General features: G+C 44.1%; 3 protein-coding genes across 3 annotated transcripts; 2 read left to right on the top strand and 1 right to left on the bottom strand.

The window, feature by feature from the left end:
• Positions 1 to 1,022: 1,022 nt before the first annotated feature.
• LOC310787075 (uncharacterized protein) lies at positions 1,023 to 3,505 on the top strand. Its single transcript, XM_083648414.1, has 3 exons — positions 1,023 to 1,882; positions 2,271 to 2,406; positions 2,515 to 3,505. The coding sequence occupies exons 1-3, from the start codon at positions 1,266 to 1,268 to the stop codon at positions 3,268 to 3,270; spliced, it is 1,509 nt and encodes a 502-aa protein (XP_083504540.1). The 5' UTR covers positions 1,023 to 1,265; the 3' UTR covers positions 3,271 to 3,505.
• Positions 3,506 to 3,795: 290 nt separating this feature from the next.
• Positions 3,796 to 7,618, bottom strand: LOC310785964 (uncharacterized protein). Its single transcript, XM_083647145.1, has 4 exons — positions 6,632 to 7,618; positions 5,234 to 5,428; positions 5,062 to 5,141; positions 3,796 to 4,904 (listed from the first exon to the last, which is right to left on the bottom strand). The coding sequence occupies exons 2-4, from the start codon at positions 5,393 to 5,395 to the stop codon at positions 3,947 to 3,949; spliced, it is 1,200 nt and encodes a 399-aa protein (XP_083503271.1). The 5' UTR covers positions 5,396 to 5,428; positions 6,632 to 7,618; the 3' UTR covers positions 3,796 to 3,946.
• A 364-nt stretch (positions 7,619 to 7,982) lies between these two features.
• rexo1 (REX1, RNA exonuclease 1 homolog) lies at positions 7,983 to 23,900 on the top strand. Its single transcript, XM_083648331.1, has 16 exons — positions 7,983 to 8,220; positions 8,614 to 11,438; positions 11,566 to 11,658; positions 13,109 to 13,331; positions 13,796 to 13,944; positions 14,165 to 14,302; positions 14,755 to 14,878; positions 15,089 to 15,220; positions 17,079 to 17,219; positions 17,403 to 17,516; positions 18,003 to 18,076; positions 18,559 to 18,669; positions 19,525 to 19,640; positions 20,425 to 20,563; positions 21,209 to 21,329; positions 22,651 to 23,900. Exons 1-16 carry the CDS (start codon positions 8,031 to 8,033, stop codon positions 22,737 to 22,739), a joined length of 4,779 nt encoding a protein of 1,592 aa, XP_083504457.1. The 5' UTR covers positions 7,983 to 8,030; the 3' UTR covers positions 22,740 to 23,900.
• Positions 23,901 to 25,012: the final 1,112 nt, after the last annotated feature.

Here is a 25,012-nt window from a genome sequence, read left to right on the forward strand (position 1 = left end):
GTGTGTAGGGGTGGGGGGAAAGGGGGGGATTTCTCCCACGCTGACCCATTGTCAACGCGTCTATGACGAGACACCGCCTGAATGTCAAAGTTAAAAGCATTTTCTGACTGAGCTTTGAACGCAACCAGCAGAGGGCGACGTGATAACGCTGTAAACTAGGTATGATCAAGATCATTGACCTAATCGTGCTCTAATTAGATCACGTGTGTGCGCGGTGTGGATAAAAGGCCCAGGTGCCGGTTACCACTTTTTTTTTAAGTGTGAAAGTGTGAGGTAAGTAGGTGTGGATTAACCTCATGGCACATTTTAAAATGTTTAAAATGTTTAAATACGTTTTCCATGTATTTCAGAATGTTTGTGATTGATATTAAATGTAGAACAAAACAAAGTTGTTTTGACTGTTGAGATTGATGTAGATCTGTAGCTAGATCTTTGGTGTAGATTAGTATCCTAGATAATTGTTTGTAGGATATGTAGGACTGCTCTCTGAAAGCTCTCAAACTCTGTGGCCTGTTCCTTGAATACGAGTGTTTATCTGGCTCTAGCCTGATGACTCATGCATGCCTGGACATATAACTAGCCTACTTGCCTGAGGAGATAAGGCTAGCAGAATCGGTGACTTTTAGCCAAATCCCCTCTTAAACCCATTTTTACAGACTGTTATGTGATGTATTGTCAATGTCTATCGGCTTTAATATTTTTTCTATTGTCTACTGTTTAGCCTCAACTGTCTTAATTGGTTTTCAAACTACAATCGCGGTGTAATAGACCCTTCTCACGGGGGCCATTGATTGGAATTTGGAAACCCTCATTGGTGTTTTGTTTGCACCTGTGTATTCTGCCTCTTCGACACAAAACGGACCCAGTGAAAATAATAATTTGTTCCTGGTTAAAGACTACAATAGGCTAGTTGCACAAGTGATTAGACGAACTTCCGGTTTTCTTGCCAATCGGCGAGCCAGTTTCCGCTTTATCGGCTTCCTCTCCTTACCGGCCTGGTCGCTGTGCTAGTCGCTGTGTTTATCAAACTTATCTCTAACTATCTGGTTTTTCGACACTATTTCTGGAACTGATTACTGAATTTGGATTACGGACTTGGCTGAATGGATATTTGATTTGACCGCTGCCTGGACACGGACACGAATTTAATGATTGCGGACTTGTATGACGTTTAAGCTGGCTAAACTAACCTAACGTTAGCTAACGAACCCTTAGCTAGAAGCTAGCAAAACACTGAGAACCCCGAATGACAATAACAAGACAAGATGAGTGCTGTGAGGAAAAAGAAATATAATGTACGAGATGTGCACAAGTTACAAAGAGGTATGGGTGGCTCTAATGATCACTGCTGTGTGCCACTTTGCTCAGCTTCAAGTCGCTATAACCGTATGATGAGCTTCCACTGCTTCCCAAAAAACACAAACCTTCGTGCACGGTGGATACAGAAAATCAGGAGGATGGGATTTTCAGTGACCAAACACACAAAGGTATGCAGCCGACATTTCGAGGATAATCAAATCACCACTACTGCTAAGGGTAGACGGATATTAGAAGCAAGCTCCGTCCCATTATTGTTTGAGTGGAACAACTACACCAACAAGACACGAGCTGGTGTTTGGGAACGCCGACCTCGACCGTCAAGTCCGGGACCATGTCCGGAGCCTGTGCCGGATCCTGAGGAGGACATTCAACAAACAGTACCGATGGTTCTGGACCACGACTATGGTGCCAACCGTACCATATGTGTCGACCGGGAGCAGTATGAAGGGATGATGAGGGAAATCGAGGCGCTCAGACAGGAGCTCCAAACATATCATCTACAAAACACTTTTGGACTCCAGCGATTTGCTTCCTCCCCAGAAGACATCCGATTTTACACCAGGTAAGACATCTAGCATTAGTCTAAAATAAACCCATCAAGCTAATAAATAAATAATGGTATAGTTGTAAGATCAAAATGAAGCAGTTTTATTTTAAGTCCAAAATCACACCAAGGTGTGTCTCAATATACTTTCCGACGAATAACAGAATGAATAATACAATGAACATAACAAAAACAAAGTTAATACATCTAGTCTAAATGATTACATCAATGACTGCCCTCTCAGGCCCATGCATACTGTATATAATTGTGTATTTCTTGTCTTTGTGTTAAATATTGTAAATGTTAATATTTTGTCTGTTTTAGTGTATTGCTTTTTCTCTCTCTGGCTAATTAATATGTATTGATGCTTGACTTGCTTTTGTTATTATGTTTTGTTCTTTTGAAGATTCCCAACATACAATCATCTGATGGCATTTTGGAACCTGATCGAGGCAGCAACAGCCAAAATAGTTAGGGTCACCAGAGCAAGGAAAGCCGATGTCACTAGCACGACAACTGAAAGCCCTTTAACCAGACCAACTGTAAGTACACACACACACACACACACACACACACACACACACAAAGTATGGGGCATGAAGAGGATACTTTTAAACAACTAACAGCTCATTAAACTTTTTTCCCTCCAGAAACTGTTGCCGATAGATGAGCTCTTCCTTTTCCTGACATACCTGTCCACCGGATGTACCCAGAGGGAGCTTGGCCATAGATTTAACATCCACCGAGCGACAGTCAGCCGAATCATTGTAACCTGGGCCAACTTCCTCTACAGCTTACTGGGCTCCATCTGTATCTGGATGTCACCTGCAGCTGTGAAGGCCACAAGGCCACGTGATTTTGACGGCAGCTACAGCAACACACACATAGTTCTTGATTGCACAGAGCTATGGTGTCAAACACCTTCATCCCTCCTCCTTCAGAGTGAAGTCTTCTCCACCTACAAGTCCCACTGCACCTTCAAGGCCATGGTGGGCATGTCCCCTCATGGAGCCCTGACTTTTGTGTCACCACTCTTTGAGGGTTCCATGAGTGACAAGGAGGTGTTTCGTCAGTCAGGTATTACATCACTCTTAACACCTGACATGGCCGTCATGGTTGACAAGGGATTCTTGGTGGATGACCTTGTGCCTGGGAGTGTTCATCGTCCTGCCTTCCTCTCCAAGAGGACCCAAATGCCAGAGGTGGATGTTCTGAAGACGCAGTCCATTGCCCGTTTGAGAGTCCACGTGGAGAGGTTGATCAGAAGAGTAAAAGAGAACAAACTCTTTGAGACCACTATCCCTCTCTCTATATCAGGGAGCATAAATCAAATATTCACAGTCGCATGTCTCCTCTCAAATTACCAAAATGGACCCCTGGTCAAGAAATGGAGATGTGAAAATTGAAAATTGTAGCCATAACTACCTCTTCTGAGGAACTTGATATGAACTATTCAGTGTTCAATGTACACTTTTCCACCCGACAGCAGCTAAATTCCTTTTAGTTTTAATTGGTAAATAAATTGTCTGATAAAAATGTATTTTGAGTGTTTGACAATTTAAAGGTGCAAGATAATAAAATCACAATCATATTAAGTTACAGTGGTCATTGTTAAGTTGTACAGTTGTCAAAAAGGGTCAATTCCCACAACATTCTGAAACTTTTTTGCCCTTACCTGGATACCAGGAGTGTTGTCTATTCATCCAGATAATTTTGGTGTGATTTGCCTATCTGATTTCACTCAAACAATTTAAAAAAAACTTGTCAATTTTTATCAGAAAAACGAAGCAAATTACACCAAAATAATCGGGATGGATAGCATTCTGGTTAAGGGGGATTTTATTTTTTGTGAACTGCCCCATACAGCTATAATTGTTAAAATTGTGAACTTTGGTTAACTGTATTAAAATAAAAACAGCAGGAGTCACTCAGCCAATTTACACTTTTATTGTGTTAACATGGTGGGAAGGCAGTGTTATTAATCATGAAAGCATTTCCCATTAATAGTGAAAGTAAGATGATTGATGCTCAACACATTTGATTTGCATAGTGTACAATATTTGATGTCTCAATCTTGAAACCTTACAGGCATTTCTGCATGTAGACATGGAAATAAAACCTGTCTACTTTCTCTCTGATCACCTCCAACATATCACTGTCCCTGTATATTCGTTGAATTAGTATGTCTTCTTCAGCTGAAACCACAAAATCACACCAATCCATTCCAGTTATTAGCATCTGCCCCTGCACTTGTGAGTAGTAAGCATGCGTTTGTTTTAGCTCCAATTTCCCCAAATTCATTTTGAGATACGGGCAGTCAACATAGCTCTTAACGTTTGGGCACTTCATCTCAATCAGACCAAACTGACATGGCTCTGAAGGGTCAAAGATCAACCCATCTGGAGATGCCCCCAGCCAAGGAGCATCGGGGTGGATTACAAATCCACAGGGGTAGTGGTTGACTCTCTTTAGCTGGCAATACTCCCAGATAGCATCTGCTTCCATTTCGAGCCCCCTCTTCATAGCTGCCGTCTGACGGGTCCCTTGCAGTATCCGGTTAGCCAGACCTTCCTCAGAGTTCTCTCTAACTTGACAGATCTCCCTGAAACGTGAGGCAGTCAGTCTAGGCCTCCTTAGGCGATGCCAGTCAGCACATGAACTTTGTGCTCTGGTAGCACACTCAAATTTCTGTGCCATAACCCAGGTGACCTCAAGACACTTAAGGTGTAGCTGTTGTGCTTCAGTACATACAAACATGGAACTGGATGGCTGCAGTCGGTAATTCTGAAGAGGCAGAGATGGAGGTGGTGGGGCAGCATGGAAGGACAGGTCTCTCTTTGCCGTCGCTTGTTGTTGGTAGGACAAAGGACTACCGACTTGAACCTTGCCAAGGGCAGAGTCAACTAGAGGAACTTCACAGCTGATGCCCATGCTGCAAATCATCGGCGCCTCAGCTGCGGAGAAATCCTTATACACCTCTGTCACCCGAAAGACGGAAAGATCAGGCAAGTCCCCACTGAGGCCTTTGTAGAGTGTGCTCCTGTGTGGAACATAAAGGTTATATAAGTGGCGTATGCATATTTCCATTCAAACATTCATGTAGCATATTGCAATACAGTAAATCTATCATCACTGATGACATCATTTCTAGTTGAGTGACATCACTTCTGGGGAAAAAAGAGAGATAGATATTTTACCTCACACCCTCTGTTGTTGCTCTGCACTTTGGCTTAGCAGACAGCACAGTCATTTTATCCACAGGGCCTGGCTTTATACCCTATTAAGGTAGGGAGGATATAGATTAGAAAATATCACCAACAGGTGTATAATTATAGTGCAACAGGTTAATATGCATTTTTCTTGACTTGCCAAAGTTCTGGGCTTGTGCCATTGTTGTTCTCCCTCGGTACAGCTGAGCACAGGGGGGACCACTGGCACCTTAAGCTGGGAGTAATGTGCCGACTGGAACAGCAAAGCAACACAGTGGTTGCAGAAAGCTGTTCCCGCCACACATGTGCAACTGTGATGCATCAGCTCCACAGGACTGGAATCTTTCAATACCACCTGCAAAAAGTCACATGTCATAGTAAATACTTATTTCTCTTAGCTTGTTTCATTGTTTGACCATTCCTTTAGGATGCAATCTTGGTTTTTAAATAATATATATTTCTAATATTATTCATCTATTATCACAGACCAAATGTTATGTACTTCGATATGTTAAGAGCATGTTGTATAAGTCAAATGCACTAGATTGTTTATTTGACTCATGATAGCCTTGTACTTTTAACACCAGATTGCACCTAAATGAATGGCTGAGTAAAACCAGGGGCGTAGTGGAGGCTAAACACAAGTAAACACAGTTTACCCTCCTCTTTGAAATGAGGCAGATAGTTTACTCACCTATTTGCAGATCACCTGTATCAATTGCAGAGGGGAAACAAGGTGGATAAACTACTCACTATTGATAGTTTACTCACCTCTGTCTGTATTTACCACTACACCCCTGGCTAAAACATAGCTTATATACCACGACCAAGTGGTACAAAAACACATGCAAAATTATCTGATGAACAAAACGAACAGATTAACCCAGGTTCTGGGGATCAGCTAGGTCAATGTATCTGCCTACTCTAGCCACTCTTTTGAGCGTTCCATTACTAGTTACGTTGTATTACAACACTAGCTGAATCCCCAGAAACAACAGGAACACTGGGTTATTAAAGTAACATGCATATCGCATATAGCTTCACCATACACTCAAACTGTGTGGCTTCTCAGATTTCCTCATGGATCTGTGGCACAATGCCCTGATAATCATTTCACCTGTGCTCTGATCTTTGTTTGAAACTGAGAGAGGGGGGAGGTTAGTAGTTAGTACAACAACTAACAATGTGTGTTAACATTAATAAAAACAAGCTAACATCGTAAACAAACGTAATCTGAAAAAAATATTAAAACCCATCATTATTGACCAAAATCATGTTATGACATCGCTGTTGTGACATCATTCTAAAATGGATCCTGCCAATCTTGAACATATCCCAGGCTATGATAATCCCCCCAAGAGAAATCCAGTTTGCCTTTATGGGAAGGAAAATAATTCACTTTTTGTGTTTTCTACTGTACTTTTTACTGTACACTGGCATTTGAGGGGTTAAAATTCTGAGTAGGTATGACATGTTGGTATGAGGTATTAGGATGAAGTTAACAAACGTAACAAAAGCAAAGCATCAGCAAGGCAGCTTGAATCTAAACACTACTTACCCTCGTAGTTGTGGAGATAACTCGATATGTATAACTTGAATCCCTTCTCTCGCTTGCTTATGGGAGCGGGGGAACAGGCATTAACGATACGATGGACATCGTTTACGTTTATTTTAGGCAGATCTTGGAGACATCTCGTAAAAATTGGCATTTTTTAAGCAATTCGGTGGTAGAGAAGATGTTCGTTCTAAACCTATGGTTCCAACACTGTTAGCTTTAAACTAACGTTAACGTTAGCTTTAGCTAACGTAATAGCATATTAAGCTTCATACAAGTCCGCAATCCGTAAAAATTCAAGTCCGTGTCCAGGCGGCGGCCTAATCAAATATCAATTCAGCCAAGTCCGTCATAAAAATTCAGTAATGAGTTCCAGAAATAGTGTATAAAAACCAGATAGTCAGAGATAAGTTACATACACACAGTGACCGGGCTAAAGCGGAAGCTGTTGAGCCGATTTGACTGCAACCGGAAGTTTGTCTAATCACTTGTGCACAGAGCCTATTAAACGACAGCATGGCTAAAAGCTGAGTGAAATCAACTATTGACCACTGTCCACTGACTAGTTTTAAAGTTTGTTGGGATGACTGCGTGTCAAGTTTGATTCATTTTCACACAATTGCAGGTTGTTATCTGCAGACCGGTTTGGCAGAGGAAGTGATGATGACTGCTCAGCCGAGCCAACACGCCTCCAGATTCCTGAGAAATAAAAATGTGGAAACACTGGTGTCTGAGTCATCTGCCACCCAGGAACGAATCCTGCAATGAACTGAAAGCTTTTGCTGTTCAAAGTCAAACCCCCCCGTTGTTCCCTAACAAGCGCACACACGCCTGTGTATAATACACTGATTGTTTTATTACCAGCTGTGTCGAAGTATTGAGAAATCAAACTTGCCCGGAACTCACTGAATAAAGTTTTGAGGGGCGAGAACTGCACAGCAGCACCGTAGAGTCCCGTCGTGTTATCGAGTTCTGATTCATAAAATATAACAAAACTACTACGTGATTGATTGTGTTGTTACCTAATGAGGCAGTTCATGAACTCATCGTGTATTTCTGATTCTGTATATATTATTTTTCTTGGTAGAACAAAGCAAAGCGCCACGTCGAGCATTCTTTTCTAGCTACGAGCCTGTTCGTTGCTTCCTCGTTTCTTTCTTGCAGTTTCTTCCTTGGACGTAACGAGGTCACGTGTCCAGTATTATCAATGACGTAGACGAACGCGACACGTGGGACTTCACGCGAGAGTTTTTTTTTTCTCGACCATCCAACATGGCGCCGTAGGGACGTTGTTATTGTTCCGTCGCTCGTACAAGGTTTTGCGGTGTGTCGTTTCCAGCCGAAACGACGTGAAATTGGGTCCAGTTTGTGCCTGTGGGTATGAGACAGCTGTTTGGAGATCATGTTGAGATCCACCGGTTTCTTCCGAGGGATAGACTGTCCGTTTTACAAAGAATACTGCGACGGGAAAGACGACAAAAATGGGTGCAACAGACCACACTGTCATTTCAGGCACAGCCAACAGAGACGGGCGTCCTATGGAGCAGCAGTCGATGTTAAAAAGCACAGAGAACTTCCCTCCAAGCCAAAGGGTGCATTAACTTTTTTCTATATCAATAACGTCGAGTTGAATACTTTGGTCTCGGTGACGCTAAAGTAGCCAGTAAGACGGGGAGGCTAACGTGTAGCTATGTTGTAACGTTACCGTGGTTCTGGTTTCGTTTGCTTTTTCGAAAGTACTTGTTCCCCGTTAGCTGCACTGTACGAGTGTCAAATGATTCGATTTGCAAGCTTTCTTTGCTATAGTTGACAAACTTTGCTGTAACTTAATATCTGTAATAGCTGTCCACTTCACATGGTTTAACGTTAGCCCAACTTAACTCGCAAGTTCGCAAGAGAGTCCTTATAAACGCTTTGTTTTTAGAACCTTCTGAATTTGTTGCTTTATAAAGTTTCTTGGGTTGTTTTTCCTCGTCTCTCTGCAGAACAAGGGTATGATCCATTCAACCCAGAGGTAGTTCGGCCGCAGGAGCAGCAGAATGGAGATCCATCTGGCTCAGGTGACATCAGCGGGGCTCTGGAGCTGGTCAACAAGGCCATCGAGGAGGTCCGCTGTCAGGTGGAGCGGGAGAAGAGGAAGCTCTCTCGGATGGGGGACGACGAGTATGAGCCCAGCTCCTCCAACGCAAGTTTGTCTACAGTGGATGTTTTTAAAAGGCCCAGTCCAGCAGCCGTGGCTTCCCACATGGCCTATGACCCTGGGAGTTATCAAATGACATCAGGGGGATATAATCCCACCCCTTCCAACAGCAAGTACACGCTGGATTCAGACAACCAGGGGAACCGTGTTAACTCTATGGAATATGTCCCCACGTCTGTTAAAAAGCCTGTATCTCGGACACGCACACCCCAGCGCCCCTCTTCTCCCCCCTGCTCCAAGTACTCTAATAACCCATCCTCCTCTAAGGGGAAATACATTCTGGACAATTCAAAGCCATCCACAGATATGGAGTACGACCCGCTCTCCAATTATTCAGCGACAATCACAGGGAAGAGCAAGAGGGATGACAGTACACAAGCTGTTAAACTGGAGGGGATCAAGACTCATAAACTGCCAAGGAGATCGCAAGAGGAGTATGTGCCGGAGGGGATTAAGACTCGTAAACTCCCGGGGAGATCAGAAGAGTATGTGCCCCAGGGGATCAAAACTCATAAACTCCAGGGAAAATCAGAAGAGTACGTGCCCGAGGGGATCAAATCTCATAAACCCCAGGGGAGATCAGAAGAGTATGTGCCCGAGGGGATCAAAACTCATAAACTCCAGGGAAAATCAGAAGAGTACGTGCCCGAGGGGAGCAAAACTCATAAACTCCCTGGGAGATCAGAAGAGTATGTGCCTGAGGGGAGCAAAACTCTTAAACTCCCTGGGAGATCAGAAGAGTATGTGCCCGAGGGGAGCAAAACTCATAAACTCCCTGGGAGATCAGAAGAGTATGTGCCTGAGGGGAGCAAAACTCTTAAACTCCCTGGGAGATCTAAAGAAGAGTATGTGCCCGAGGGGATCAAAACTCATAAACTCCAGGGGAGATCAGAAGAGTATGTGCCGGAGGGGATCAAAACTCATAAACTCCAGGGGAGATCTGAAGAGGAGTACGTGCCCGAGGGGATCAAAACTCATAAACTCCCTGGGAGATCAGAAGAGTATGTGCCGGAGGGGAGCAAAACTCATAAACTCCCTGGGAGATCAGAAGAGTATGTGCCGGAGGGGAGCAAAACTCATAAACTCACGGGGAGATCAGAGGAGTACGTGCCCGAGGGGATCAAAACTCATAAACTCACGGGGAGATCAGAGGAGTACGTGCCCGAGGGGATCAAAACTCATAAACTCCAGGGGAGATCAGAAGAGTACGTGCCCGAGGGGATCAAAACTCATAAACTCCCGGGGAGATCGGAAGAGGAGTACGTGCCGACAGTGAAAAAGCCGCGGCTGCAGGGTGTCGACACAAAAAAGTACACTATTGCTATTTCGGACTCTGACGAGGAGAGTTCTGGCACAGAGTACCGACCCACATCGCTTAGCCGCCTCCAGCAGAGGAAAGGCAGCAGTGGGTCACTCGAGGATGCTGTGGGGACGGAGAGAAAAGAGAGGACCGAGGGAACACCGAATGCACTGAAACAGAGGAATAAAGAGGAGTCTATAGAGCCGAGAGCGGTGACGGGGGATTCAGATATCCCGAAAGTTATTAGACGAAAGGACAACCCAGAGAATGAGCAGGCAACCAGTCGATCTAGTCATGGGAAGGGCGGCAAATCTGAGAAGGTGCATAAAGTTGAGAAGGAAGTAAATCGAATATCTACTACTAAAGGTAACGGCAGCAGCAAGGACAAAGGCTCAATGAAGAGATCAAACCATGACTCTGTAAAGAAAGACGGCAAGGGTCAGGGCAAGGGTCAGGGGAAGAAGGATGATGGGAGGAGCAAGCTTACGGACAAGTCGGTCGATAAAGTACCGAAGGAAGGCAGAGAAGAGAAGAGAAGTGATGCTAAGATCAAAACAGTGGGAAAAGTAAAAAGTGAGAAAACAGTGGAAAAAGTAAAAGGTGAGAAAACAGTAGAAAAAGTAAAAAGTGACTCGTGCAAACGACAGAAGGACGCCGAAAACGGCGGAGGGGAAAGCAGGAAAGCCAAAACATCAGACAGGGAAAAGGAGCACAGCAAGCAGAAAGACCAACACAAAAATGGTAAACTCGATAGCGGTAAAAGAGAAGCGGATGTGAGGAAAAGCACTAAGAGCAGTAGTTCCAGCAGCAGTAGCAAAGGCACTTCTAACAGCAGTAGCAGCAGTAATAGCAAAGGGGGCGCTGTGAGCAGCAAGGAGAAGGCCAAGAAAAGCAGCAGCTCGTCAGACGGCAAAACAAGAGCTAAGGACAAAGGGCGAAGCGTGAGTCTGAGCCATGCCGATCTGTTCGGGGACGAGAGCCCCGAGGAGGCTGATGTGCTGGCGCTCGACGACACCGACGACGACGAAGTGGAGGAAGTGCTGGTGAGGAAATCGGCCAATGCTTTAAAGAGGGGCTATCTGAAGAAGAGGAAAGCTTCAGAGCTCACTCCGTCTTCCTCAGAAGATGAGGGGGACGGCGGCGGCGTGGCGGTGGACGACAGCGCCAGCTGGGATGAGCTCATGGAGTTGGCCAGTCTCCAGGCGGACGTGGACGTGGACTTTGACTCCGATCCCATGGAAGAGTGTTTCCGGATCTTTAATGAATCCAAGGACGTGAAGAGGGAAGATAAGGGAAGGCAGGCTAAACAGGTATAAACATTTCCCCTCCTGGTTTCTATCGCTTTCAGCATTCACGGCAGTTGTCAATTGAGGGTTGAATGTTTTGCGTGTCAGTTGGTGGGATTTAGATGAACCTGGCTGTGTTCTGCCCTCTCAGCTGTCTAGGGATTCAGAAGAGGAGGAAAGCACGGATGCCACTCTCGTTCCTGGGCAGAAGAAGAGGGTCTCCCATTTTGCTGCCCATGCCAGTGTGAGTTGATCATCTTGACTTGATTCTATTATTCTGCCCACAGCGCTCTGTCAAGCGGTGACTTCAGGTGTGTCAGTTACAGTTAGGGGTAAGACATTGTACCTGTTCACTATCAAACTTAATCACATAACACTCAAAAAGATCCTTTTCTACAAGTCATGTCTGTTGTTTATTGAGCAGATTTACTTGTTAAAACAAAGTAAAAGTTCTACCACTCTAAAATTCAACTTAATGAATTTTGACACCCGTGGACTTTCAGACGACTCCTGCAAACCTCTTTCTTTTCAAACACACAGAAATGTGATCTGATGTGCAAATGTGTTATAAGCTATTTACATTATCTTATTTAAACAGCAGATAACATGTTGAGCCATTTTCAACTCATGAAATGAAAAATTTTATAGATTTGGTGTCAATGTTAACACCAGCATTCATGTGTTTCATCACAGTGCAGTCATATAATTTAGTTTACAGCTCAAAAAATACAGTGTACAGTGTATTTAAAGCCGTGTATCTAAAGCCGGGGCGGCTTTAGCTCAGGAGGTAGAGCGGGTCGGCCAATGACGCAAGGGCTGGCGGTTCGATCCCCGCTCCCTCCCAGCTGCTGTCGTTGTGTCCTTGGGCAAGACACTTAACCCTCCTTGCTCCCGATGGTGTGTAGGCACCCTGCGTGGCAGCCTGCCGCCATCGGTGTATGAATGGGTGAATGTAGACTATCTACTGATTGTAAAGCGCTTTGGATAAAAGCGCTATATAAATGCAGGCCATTATTTAGTGTACAGCATCTCTTTAAAGGGACAGCTCACCCTAACATCCAAAATACATATTTTTACTCTCACCTGTAGTGCTATTTATCCAAATACATTTGAAAAACTCAACAGCATTGTCTCTTTCCAGAAATCATGACCCGGTTACTCAAAATAATACACAGAGTTTGTTGTGAGCAGTTTCATGTAGGAACTATTTTCTTTTGCAGTCTCATGTAGGAACTAGCTAGCAGCTAGTGGGTGTAGTTCGGTCAAAAGAAAATAGTTCCTCCATGAAACTGCTCATAACAAGGTCTGTGGATTATCTTGAGTAACGGGGTCATGATCTCTGGAAAGAGACATTGCTGTTGAGTTTTTCAAATGTATTTCTTTGGCACTTTGAGCACCACAAGCCGAGTGCCATCCAGTTCCATTGTATTGGAGAGAAGGCAGAAACTCTGTGGCCGATATCTCCAAAACTTAGGCAACTAACACAAAGCGATATCGATGGATAAATAGCACTACAGGTGAGAGGGAATATGTATTTTGGATTTTAGGGTGAGCTGTCTCTTTAAGTTTTTATGGAGAGTGCAATCATTTAGTTTGTGTAGCTAAGCCAACAAATACTTGATACCTGGTCATTTCAATATCATGATTTTCCCTACACAGGTCTCTTTTTAATCAAATGTGCTCCTGTTTGTTAGACTGATACTCCTAAGACTGTGGTGCGGCCATATAAAAGACCCAGCGCCCAGGAAGTCTGCTACCAGCGCATGCAGCTAGCACAGCAGCAGGCTGCTCAGCTGGCTGCTGCAGTCAAGAGCGCCTCTCTCTCCCCGAGCTTCAGCCCCGCGCCCGGCTTCTCTGGAGAGAGGAAGAGGATAGCGCACCGTCCCGGCCCAGTGGCATCTTCATCCTCCAAGCCTGGTATGAATGCATCCACCCCGCCCTAGTGTCTACGTTCTACATTTTCTGCTACTTTTAGTTTTAGCAACTGTTCAGTGTCAGTTGTGTCTCCTGTTTGATTGTCTTGACTGTTCTGTTGAATGTAGCTGCATCATGTGACAAAGTGATTTCCTGCAAAGGATCCATAAAATATCCTATCCTATCCTGACACACAACATCAAGAAAATGTTGCTTTCACCGCTTTCAGCACTTGTTATTTTTTATTATGCTTTTTCACTGATAACAACCCTGAAGTAGGTTTATCCGTCTCACATCCTCTTCTCTGTGGGGTAGCAATAGACATCTGACATGACATCTAAGTCTAAAGTAATGTGTTTGTGTGTGTCTGTCTGTCTGTGTTGTGTCTGTCTGTGTTGTCTGTCTGTGTTGTCTGTCTGTCTGTGTTGCGTCTGTCTGTCTGTGTTGTGTCTGTCTGGGTCATGCAGGTGCCAGACCAGCTGGCAGGCAAGTCTTATCCCCCAGCAAGACCCTCACAGCCCAGCTGTCTGTGAAGGCCCAAACCTCAGCTGGTATCATGTCCAAGACAACGTCCACCACCATGCAGAGGAGGATGGCACACACACCCACCATGAAGGTACGTGCAGATCTATGGAACTAGTTCCATCAGTTACTCACTGCAAATCTCCAAAATTCCAGGCTTCCTGGAACAGATTATTCACATTCATTACTAATGAATATTTTAATTGTCCTACTTTTTTTCCACAATTTCCTGAATGTTCTGTTTGCACATCCCTGCACAAGCTCGCTGGCGCTAATATGAATGTTCTGTCTCTGTGTTGTTTTCACCTGGTCAGAGCGCTTCGATGAAGCGCCCGATCATCCCTACTGAGTTTGGGGCCAAAGTGCCCACCAACGTGCGCCAGCGCTACCTCAACACCTTCATAGATGAATGTGTCAAATTCTGCCCATCAGAGGACGTTGCCTTCCAAATGGTATGAACAACTTCCACTTTACAGCCACCTCCCCCCTCCAAGTGGTCTTATGTGGTTTAAAGGAACAGCTCACCCTAAAATCCAAAATACATATATCCCTCTACTATCCAAAAATGATATAGATGGATAAATAGCACTAACAGGTGAGAGGAAAAATATGTATTTTGTATTTTTGGGTGAGCTGTCCCTTTAAGAGTGTCACATTGGCTTTCATAAGAAATGTCATCTGTCTCAACGTAGTGTACACAGTTTATAAACTGTGTATGATACTAAAAATATCAATTCAATCACATTTTGAAATTTGTTTGAACAAGGTTTGTGCTGCATGAATAACATTTCAGGCATTTATCAGACTCTTATCTTGCATCCAGGAGCGATGAACAATATGTGCTCCGCTCGAATAAGTTGAGGTTTGGACAGTGACAGAAGTGTGACTGACTGTTGTGCTTTAGGGCCTGGAAGAAGAGAGGGTGGTGTATGAGCGCAGCAGCAGCAAGAACATCTACCTCAACGTAGCGGTCAACACTCTGAAGAAGCTCCGCAACAAGAGCACTTCCCCTGCCTTGCCTGCCACCAGTATGTCACCTCAACCTGACCTCCAGATTGACGCTGTGCAGTATTATTGTATTACGTCTCAAAGTTGCTATTAGTTTGATGTACGACCCACATACATAAACCCAATGATAATGATAATAACACACACATAACATGTTTGCAAGGCATATTTGCAGGAATTGTATGGTTGTATCCAGTGTGAACCTCTGTGTGTGTGTGTGCGGGTTACAGAGGCCACGGGGTTGACTGCTAGTGCGAACAGGAGGGCCCAGTCCCACGAGGAGGTTCTTGGGGGTCGTCTGGCTGCCACCACCAGCTTCACTGTCAACAGGATGGGCAAACACCAGGAGGAGAACGTCACTGGTGAGGAGGGGGAGGAGAGGTGGACTTAGATTTTCCTTTGCTTCTATTCTTGCATAACTCCTAGCCCCACCAGAATGCCTCAACTCGTGATGACATGAGATACAGGGTTCCCACGGTAATGGAAAACCTGGAAAAGTCACGGAATTTCAAAATCTCATTTTCCAGGCCTGGAAAAGTAATAGAATTAGTCCAATCTGTGAAAATCATGGAACTTTTGTTGTGTGTAATGAAATTAATTGTTGCAGTAATCGTCCGAGGATAACACTTCACATAATGTAACATAACCGCAAATTTATTTTCTGTAACTGTTGATGTAACGTACCTCATGGAAAAGTCATGGAAAGGTTTTGAAATGTTATCCATGAAAATGTGAACCCTGGAGATATGGAAATTATTTTTTTCAGTTCGTCGTCATTCTTTTGGACACATTTCAGGGTGTGTGGGCTGGGGGGGGGGGGGGAGTAAATATCAGAAATTCCAAAAGATAATCCAGAGAATAACTTGAATTGCAAAGGGTTTCTGTTGCAAAAAGGCTGAAGGTTATTGGACAGGTTCCACCTCTAGCTCCTTTTGTTGACTCAATGATGAGTAAGGCTTTTGCAGTAAGAGTGAAACTATTGAAGTGCCCATGTGACTAGCCGCAAGGAAAATGTGTTCTTGGTCCTATTTACAACCCGCTTCCCGCACCCATGACCTGACATGTAAACAAGACTGTAATAGCTCATACGCTGTTGACTTGACAGTGCATGACATGAGTAAGCCACACCGGAAGGGAATGGCAGCAGGGTGGCATTATGCTTTTAAAGGCCATCCCATAAGTGGAAGTCCAGAGGTGCAATTCCCACAATAGCCAACAAGCTCTGTAGAATGGTCCTTGAGCAAGGCATTTAGCTCATTGCCCACATGACTCTACATGGCAATGTTTCCTTAAAGTCGAAGTGAACTGGAACGGAATGCCCTAGCGCGAGCGTCGGAGGCTGAAAACAAATTGAGAGGCGGACCATATACGGTGTCGATGATTTGATTTGACAGTTCTGGGGACTGGCTTTGGCATTGGCCAATCCTGGCGTGTTCCACCCCCAAATCCCAGTGGGATTCAGCGTGTAGTTGTGCTACGTGAGTGGGATCCGCAGAGTACCAGGCAGCCAGCTGCTTCTGTGTGGAACGAGCAGACAATCCGATACATGGGTGCTGCCCGCCCGCACGGAATCTCCGAGGGGCGACCGCTGACAACCACGCTCTCATGCGCGCGCCATTCATGCTATTTCTGAAAATACAATATTCCTGGAATGCACGTTTTAACGAGCCAGTTACATTTCTTTGCATTCTTAGAGATGATAGTTTTTGTTTTTTGTTCATGTTTCATACAATTGGCCAAGTTAGTAGTTAGTTTATGGGATAGGAATTCTGCCAGATGACAGGCACTAGGCGCCATTTTCTACTTCATTTGGAAGAGAAAATTATCCTGAAATGAAGATTTGATTGACAGCTGCATGTCGTGATATGATTGGTTCGAAATGGGGTAGAAATTTGATAGTACTAGGTGACGTCAGCAAACTGTAGATTGCTGTTATCAATGAAATCTTGAAAAATGAACTTTTGATGTGAAAAAGTGTGAAAAACTAAAGAGATTTTTTTTGCCATACATTATTAAATAGGTGCACTGCATACCCAGGTATTTGAACTAAAAGAAAAGAAAAGTCATTTTTGGGTTCAGCTCGACTTTAACTTATCTGGATAGACCCCCACCGCCCAGTTCACTCTGCAAAATGATTGTGAAGGTTGTTAGCTTGTGCTTCTATAGAGGGAAAGTTCATCTTAGTGATTTATCTCTCTCTCCCTCACCCTCTGTCTGTAGGAGCTGCACTGTACAGGAAGCTGAAAGCGTACCTGATGAGCGAGGAGCAGCTCCAGGAGCACGGCTACCCCAGACCCAACCCCGAGGCCTCCGGCCGCGCCATCATACACAACCTGCCAGAGAAAAAGATCATCGCAGACCGTGAGCAGCTACATTGCCCGGCCACACTCTCACCATTAATAATTCATTTCTAATAGCTCATATTAGCTATTATTAAGAGATGGCAAGAAGTTGTCCAGCAAGTATTTAATTTTTCACAAGTGTCAATATTTGTTGTGTTTTTTTTTCTCTCATCTTTGGCTGCACTCTGTAATGTTTTTCCAGCATTCAGCAAGATCTGCTGTCGATGCGGCGCAGAGTACAAGATTAATATCAATGGAAGCTGTGTACGCAAGGAAGAATGTAACCATCACTGGGGACGTTTACGCAGACAGAAAGGTACGTTTGCATATATTTAAGTTTTTACTGTAAAATATTATAGGAGTGTCACGGTACACAAAAGTCTCTCTTTACTTTACTTTATTGTCATTTAGCAGACGCTTTTATCCCAAGAGACGTACAACAGATAAAATACATCACACAATAAAACATAGCAGAACAATGAAAATAGATTAAAACAGACAATATGTGATCATGATAAAAATATGCATAGATAAAAGATGATCAAGAGTGCAGATTATTCACAGTGTATAAAACAATTCAGGAGTCAAAGAGGTGCACTAGAGGGAGAGGTAGGAAAGTGGATAGTAAACAGATGTGTTTTTAGTTTTCTTTTGAATATGGGCAAAGATGTGGCCGTTCTAGCCGCGGGGGGGACCTCATTCCACCATGTCGGGGCGAGATCTGAAAAAAGTCTCGATCGAGAACGACCTCCCTCTCTCTCTCTCATCTGTCTACTCTGTGTTTTGTCGTCTTCTCTTTCAGGGTCTGGAGGCTGGGAGACGATCTACAACTGCTGCTCCGGGGCTGTAGGCTCTCCGGGCTGCCAGGTCTGCAAGGTACTGTAACAACCCTCAGCGCCATGACTATTCATGTTATTCTTCTTTGTCTTTGAAGAAGTCAAATGTACGGGCTGTGTCATGGTGGCTCCGCATGCTGAGATGGACACCATACACTCGAGTGGGTTCGGAAGAAAATCAACGTACATATTGTGCAGAATTAGGCTAGTAATCACTACCAAACCTTTCAAGCTTGTTTATTTTTCTGGGGATAGGTTTTCATTTTGTGGTGAGTCTGTGTTTATTAAAACACCATCCACCGTTATGCTCCACTGTGTCTTTTTGTACTGTCTATTCTGAACCACTAGGGGTCAGTCTATTCCCTCGTTGTTTCTATGTCTATGTCTATATCTCACTTGACTGTTTCTCAAATCAAGCACTCCTAATAACTAAAGCAGGGCTTTCATTCAGTTGTTTTTCCGTGTCTCTTCCCCACACACTGTTAACATGCCTGGACTCTCCCTTTCACTTTATTACCACAGCAACATGTGCAGGACGGGCGTAAAGAGGCATCAGATGGCTACGTTAAGACCTTCAGTAAGAGTCTACCACCAGATGGCAACGGAGGGGTTTATGCTTTGGACTGTGAGATGGTGAGTCAAGAGGTTTAGCAAATATTTTCAGAACAAAAACTCCCAAGCAGATGCACATTTGTCCTCAAAACTGCCAATGCTCATTCTCTCATTACAGTACATATAGAGCACGTTATGCTGACTTGCTGAAATTAAACGTTATTTCCCACTTGGCTGGGGATCCCCTCAAGGAGCCCTGGTAGTCCTAGTAGAATTTAAAGACCACCAGATTGCAAAACTGTGAACAAGGTGTTATAGAATGGAATTTCACCACTCCTCATCCGCTATATGATAATTATAACCGCTTATATAAACCAAACGAATGAAACCAAGAGTCCAGGAAGTGTCTTATAAAAGTATATTTAAAACCATAACGTTCTCCTATAAACTGCATTATAGTGACTGAATCTCAATGTACCATCTGATCAATGTACATAGTCCAAATATTCAGTGATGACTGACAGTTGACATGGATTACTTATAGAGAGAGAGGAGGAAAAGAGGGGGGGGGGATGTGTGGATAGTTTGGAGTGTGCGCCGTCGTGCAGTCTGACTGGAGACTGTTATCTGCAAGCGTTGCTGTCTCATGGTCATTGTCATGCCGAGTTTCTGAAGGCCAGAGCAAAGGGAAGAAATCTCCTATGTGTCTGCCTGTCCAAATATGCATTTGTGAGATGTTTTATGGCTAATAACTCATAGCATTAATTATGTGTATGCAATTATAGCTTATAACCTATTGATTAGGAAATGCGAATGGAACTTCAATTTTCTACAACGCAAGGGGTCTGCCTAGTCCCTACACAGCTGTGTGCTACCTACCCTAAGCTCTGAGTCCTGTCTGCTTTTTGTTTTCTTCTCTCCCCTCCTCGGAAACAGTGTTACACAAAGCAGGGCCTGGAGCTGACCAGAGTGACGGTCATCAACTCCGAGCTGAAAGTCATCTACGACACGTTTGTCAAGCCCGAGAGCCAAGTGGTCGACTACAACACACGGTGAGCAGCACTGCTTTCCGCGTGTCTTCCCTGCAACTTGATACAGGTGGTCCTCCTCAGTGATACATCACACACCCTCTCAATACTGAATATCGGTTGTTACCATCAGGACGGAGGTACAGACTAGTCTAGACTACCAGCTTTGCAGACTTCCCATGCGCAGATGTCCTTCATACCTTCCAGTGTTACAGTAGCTCTGTTTTCTGAAGACACGATAAGGCCGGACGAATATTCAGCGTCATCATCGAATCGCTCGCCTGTTTTGATGGGATCATAATATGATCATAATGATGATCTTTTTCTGGCACGGCTCCTGGCTTTGCTGTCTTGTTGTTCAATGAGAAGAACACCAACCGTAATTATGATTGAGCTCGTGATGGGCCCTTTTCATGCCTCCGCATGCATACAAACAAGAGATCCAAACAATCTCCAAAAATCTATTAACCCATTGATACCTGATGCAGCATTTGCGTGTATATCCCTCATTTGTGTGTGTATCCCTTTAAGACCGCGTGACGTGGTTCGCGGTCTTAAAGGGATACACACACACAAATGCTGCATCAGGTATCAATGGGTTAAAAGACTTTTATTTTGCTCGTCGTAATTACAAGTCAAAACGGTGCCTTTCATCTCCTCTTTTCAGACGATTACCAGTTTTTTTCCGAGAGCACTCAACCTTACAATAACATAAGAAGCACTGCAACCGTTTGCCAGACAAAAAAATCATCTTTGAAACACTCACACGCAATATTATGGTAAAAGGCAGTATATCTTGTATCTACAGGTTTTCGGGGGTGACGGAAGAGGACCTAGAGAGTGCCACCATCACTTTGAGAGATGTTCAGGCAGTGCTGCTCTGTATGTTCAGCGCTGAATCCATCCTTATAGGACACAGTCTGGAGAGCGACCTTCTGGCTCTAAAGGTACTACTGCAGTGCTCAACCCTGGGCTTCAGGATTGTATCTGACTGGAGGGGTTTGTTAGAGCAGTGATTCCCAAACTGTGGTCCGCGAGGCTCCATCTGGTGGTACTCAAGAGCCTTGCTGACTGCCATCAGCCTAACAGCAAATAAGATGTTTAAATGTATCTGTTTATGTGTTGGTTATTTGGTTTAGTTGGTTATTATCGCAAAAGTTGCTACTACTTAGCCTTTCTGATGCTATTGCTTGGTTAAATCAGTGATTTCTTTATGGGGAGGGGGAGTTGGTAGCCGCAGTGGGAAGTGGTACTCTGGAAATTTGTTTTGGTACATACTACCTAGTGGTACTTACTTGGTCTGAAAAGTTTGGGAACCTCTGTGTTAGAGGATTTGTAGTATAACGGGGCTGTGATTGTCCTCTTGTCCATGCCTAAACCTCTTGCCTGCACTAAAGTATGATGCTTCTGTAGGTCGCAGATGAGGTCTGCTCCCGTCGAACTCCCTCATTATTCATAAACCAGGGTTATATACATAACCTTAAGTTTTGCTTGCAACTGTGTTACTTCCTGCCTTTTAGACACAAAATGGCCGCTGTGAAAAAGATGGATAAGCCAAAAGGTTGAGGTTTGTGTCTCTGTCTTGCTTCCAGCTAATCCACAGCACTGTGGTCGACACAGCTATCGTGTTCCCTCATCGTATCGGCTTGCCCTACAAACGTGCCTTGAGGAACCTTATGGCGGACCACCTCAAACGCATCATTCAGGACAACGGTGAGAAAATCTGACCGAATGAACAGCAGTTGTGTTGATACTTTGATAGTTTAGATTAAGATTTGTTTTTATTCAATTGTATTCTTATTTTTCTTTCGGTTTTTCCTTTTCTTCTGGACATCCGTTTGCGTTGCAGGTTGCTCAATAAATGGATAGAATTGCACATATATAACACATGCTAGTGTGTACAATGTGTGTATATGAACACAGTGCATACAGTTGATGCATTAAACACATGGATGATGCCGTGTCTGTCATGTTCCTGCAATATTAAAGTCTGTCTTTGATTACTGAAACCAATTTCAGAGTAAAAGATTTCCGCACACTGTCCAAACTCGCTGTCAGGTGAAAAGAAGCGGCTGGCAACTGCGCACGTGTCGGAGGAAGCATGGTGCTAGTGCTAGCTTAGCCTAGGTAAACCCAGCCCCCACGTGACCTGCTCTCTCAGTTCCCAGTCACTAGCACATAGTCACATAGTGACTGAGAACAGGTCTGAGAGCAGGTCACGTGGGGGATGGGTTTACCCAGGCTAGTGCTAGCTCTCCCCAGATCGGCAGAGGGTGGAGCAGCGACCGGGGCAGCAGGGGGAAATTGGCCACGTTCAAATGGGGAGAAAAGGGGGGGGGGGGGGGGGGTGCTACAGCGATAATTTATGTATTTTACACCTTCACACTAGGGGTGGGAATCACCAGATTCCTCACAATACGATAGTATTGCAATATATTGAGTATTGCGATATATTGTGATTATTACCTTTTTTCAACGGAAAACTGTCCCCAAGGGGAAAAAAAGCGTTGTCAACATTGTTTTATTTAATTAAATAAAGTTTCTAGTCTATTCATCTCACTTCAATCATTTTTTATTGCAGTAAAATGGGATTGTCAAGCAGACAGACTGACCAACACTGTCGTAAAAACCTGTCATAAATGTTGCATGATGCACTTGACAATTTGTATAATAAAATATCACGATACTTGGCATTCGTGCGATACGATATATTGCCACACAAAATATTGCGATACTATGCTCTATCGATTCCCCCACCGCCACCCCTATTCACACTCACACAGACAGAGTGACACTGATGACAAGAAATCGGCTCGAGCCAGAGAAACTACTTTGAGTGTGCGAAGCTAAACATAATGAGAGTTGACATGAGTTTGGCCACGCCCCCCCAAAAAGTGTGCCCATGGCGCATCCTCTCCAGAATCTCCACCCTAGAAATGAGTGTGCAAATTTCTAGTATATAAGTTTTAGATGAGATTTAAAGTTTTACACATTTGAGGTGATTCTGATTTGTCTGTTGCTTGTGCGTCTCCAGTGGCGGGCCACGACTCAAGCGAGGATGCCAGTGCCTGCATGGAGCTGATGATGTGGAAGATCAAGGAGGACGCAAAGGTCAAGAGATGACCTCTGGCCCCTCCGTGCTACTTTCCTCATCACGCCTTCACGATTGGCTGACTGTTGCAGGAAGAGACACATGAGCAAGTGCGATGGGGGCGGGGCCAGCCACCCAGTACTGCATTTTCACCCTAACAAAACCTAAAGAGAAAGAGGTAGTCGGGGGGGAAGAAGGGGGCTAACCCGGTTCAACACACAGTAGGACATTTCCACCAGAGATGGCCTAGAAACAGCACACTCAGATTGGTGCTATCTATTTTAGAGAGAAGCGTCAGCAGCACCTTCCCTTCAGAGCAACAGGGGCCGAACCTAACAGTGTTTTTCATTCGCTTCTTAGTATTTCAGTTCTAAACGACAGTACGTTAGAGCGTATTTCCGTTGATCTCTTTTCCCTCTGCTTGAGCAGTGTGTTTAAAAGGCCCCCAGATCTCTTCAAAGACTCATGAATAAAACCCTTTCTATAGAAGTACTACTTAAAAATGCCAGGGCATTGTCTGCTAAACTATGGTGATTAATATGCTATTGATGCCGGACTGTATCCGCAGCCCAACTTGCACTATAGAAACGCCCTTATTATATAGGGCCAAAGTCGAGTACCTCATCTGTGTAATAACGCATACACTTCTAACGAATAACCACAAGTTACTTGTTCCTAAGTACATTTTTGTGCATTGACGTCTTAGAGGCGATTGAACATTGCTACCTAAATGCACTTTTGTTTTGTTTTTGTTTTTACTTTGCACCTCAGTGTTTTTTCACTCGCATCAGGTTTTATGTGGTTCATATCAAGATCATTTCGTTGGCTCTAAAATCGGATTAATCCTATAATACTTGATCAAAAGACCCTCAGCAGACATTTAATGTCTCTGCTACTTCCTATTTGGTATAGTTGATGGGATGTATTCACTGTATTTTATAGTACAGACAAAGATATTGACTATATCCACCACTGTCTCTGTGTCCTGTGCACTGCATGAAAGAAAACGTATTGGAATTGTTTGTAATAGCAGTTAAGGACATATTACTCCTCCAAAAAGACAAAAATATGTTCAGTATTGTTGGAATACTAGTGCTGCGAGATTAGGCCTGGTTATAAATTGTAGTTGTATATCAGCTAAACGTGTGGCGTTTTATGTTGAAAGTGACAAACATGACTGAGAAAAAAATACTTGAGTGCTGTAAATATGCTGTAAGTAGTTTCCTTTTGTATTTGTTCATTTTTGGTTGTTTATCTTTTTCTATTAAAAATTATTATTAGTTAAACCAAGATGTCCTGCCCTGTCTTCACCACTGTAAACGCAGTAAACACGTTGTGACAGTGTGACAGCCTATTCTAAGTACAGTGTTAGACATGCGGTCCGTGCGTCGGTCCATCCGGGGCCCATACATGTCCCTTTTAACGGGCAGGTGCAAGAGTCCGTAATTCTCCCTTTTCCTCAGCAGATGTGTAATTTGGAGAGAAAATGGGAGCGAAATGCTAAACGGAGAGGCCCATCCTTTCTTCAGACTGTTCAAGCCTATTGAGCGCGTCCCGTCACATGTCAGGATCCATTTCCCCCGGCCCCGGACACAGACCCCAGGTATTAAAGAGGCCGTTTAGCCGCGATCAATGCGGACACAATGTTCCAGTGACAGGGGAGGGGGGCTTCCTAGTGTTTATCGAGTGTTGTGGAGATTTGAACATGTGGCGCGAAGCAGCTTTAGAGGGATCTTCTTCATTATCAAAATCGATCAGTGCCTCTTTTCTCTCTTGCCTGTGATCACCTTTGACTAGCGGGGGTCACCGGGGGGCCCGCAAACTGACCCCATGCTGAGAGGCGGGGCATTATCTCTCTTTTAAGAACCAGAGCAAAGAAACACTTTAGAGTTGACATGCCTCGTCTTACTCATGTAAATGCCAGAGTTCAGAGAAATGGGGTCCTGATGGAAGGATCCTGGATGCAACATTTTAGTGTGCTGTGAAGATCACACTGATGAAGGACCTGTCGCATCCTGAGAGACATAAAGACATGTTACACTTTACTGTCAGTGAATAGACACTTTTAACCGCATTTCTGAAAGTGTCTTTAATCTAAATACACTTTTGAGAGAACAAGTAAAAGACGGGGATTTATCATTTCATGTCTTGTCGTTTTGAATGAAATGTTTGCTTGTGTAAATTGACCAAAGCCTTAGTTTAGATTTTGGATTATGACTGGTGTGAAAGGTCTGGTTTGTTTATGTTCTCTCTGTGGTCTGAGTTCACCCCCGCACCTCAGCCCAGACCTTCGCCCTTGACCCCC

This window comes from Poromitra crassiceps (genome assembly GCF_964638095.1).
Source record: "Poromitra crassiceps genome assembly, chromosome: 12".
In the NCBI taxonomy this organism is placed as follows: domain Eukaryota; kingdom Metazoa; phylum Chordata; class Actinopteri; order Beryciformes; family Melamphaidae; genus Poromitra; species Poromitra crassiceps.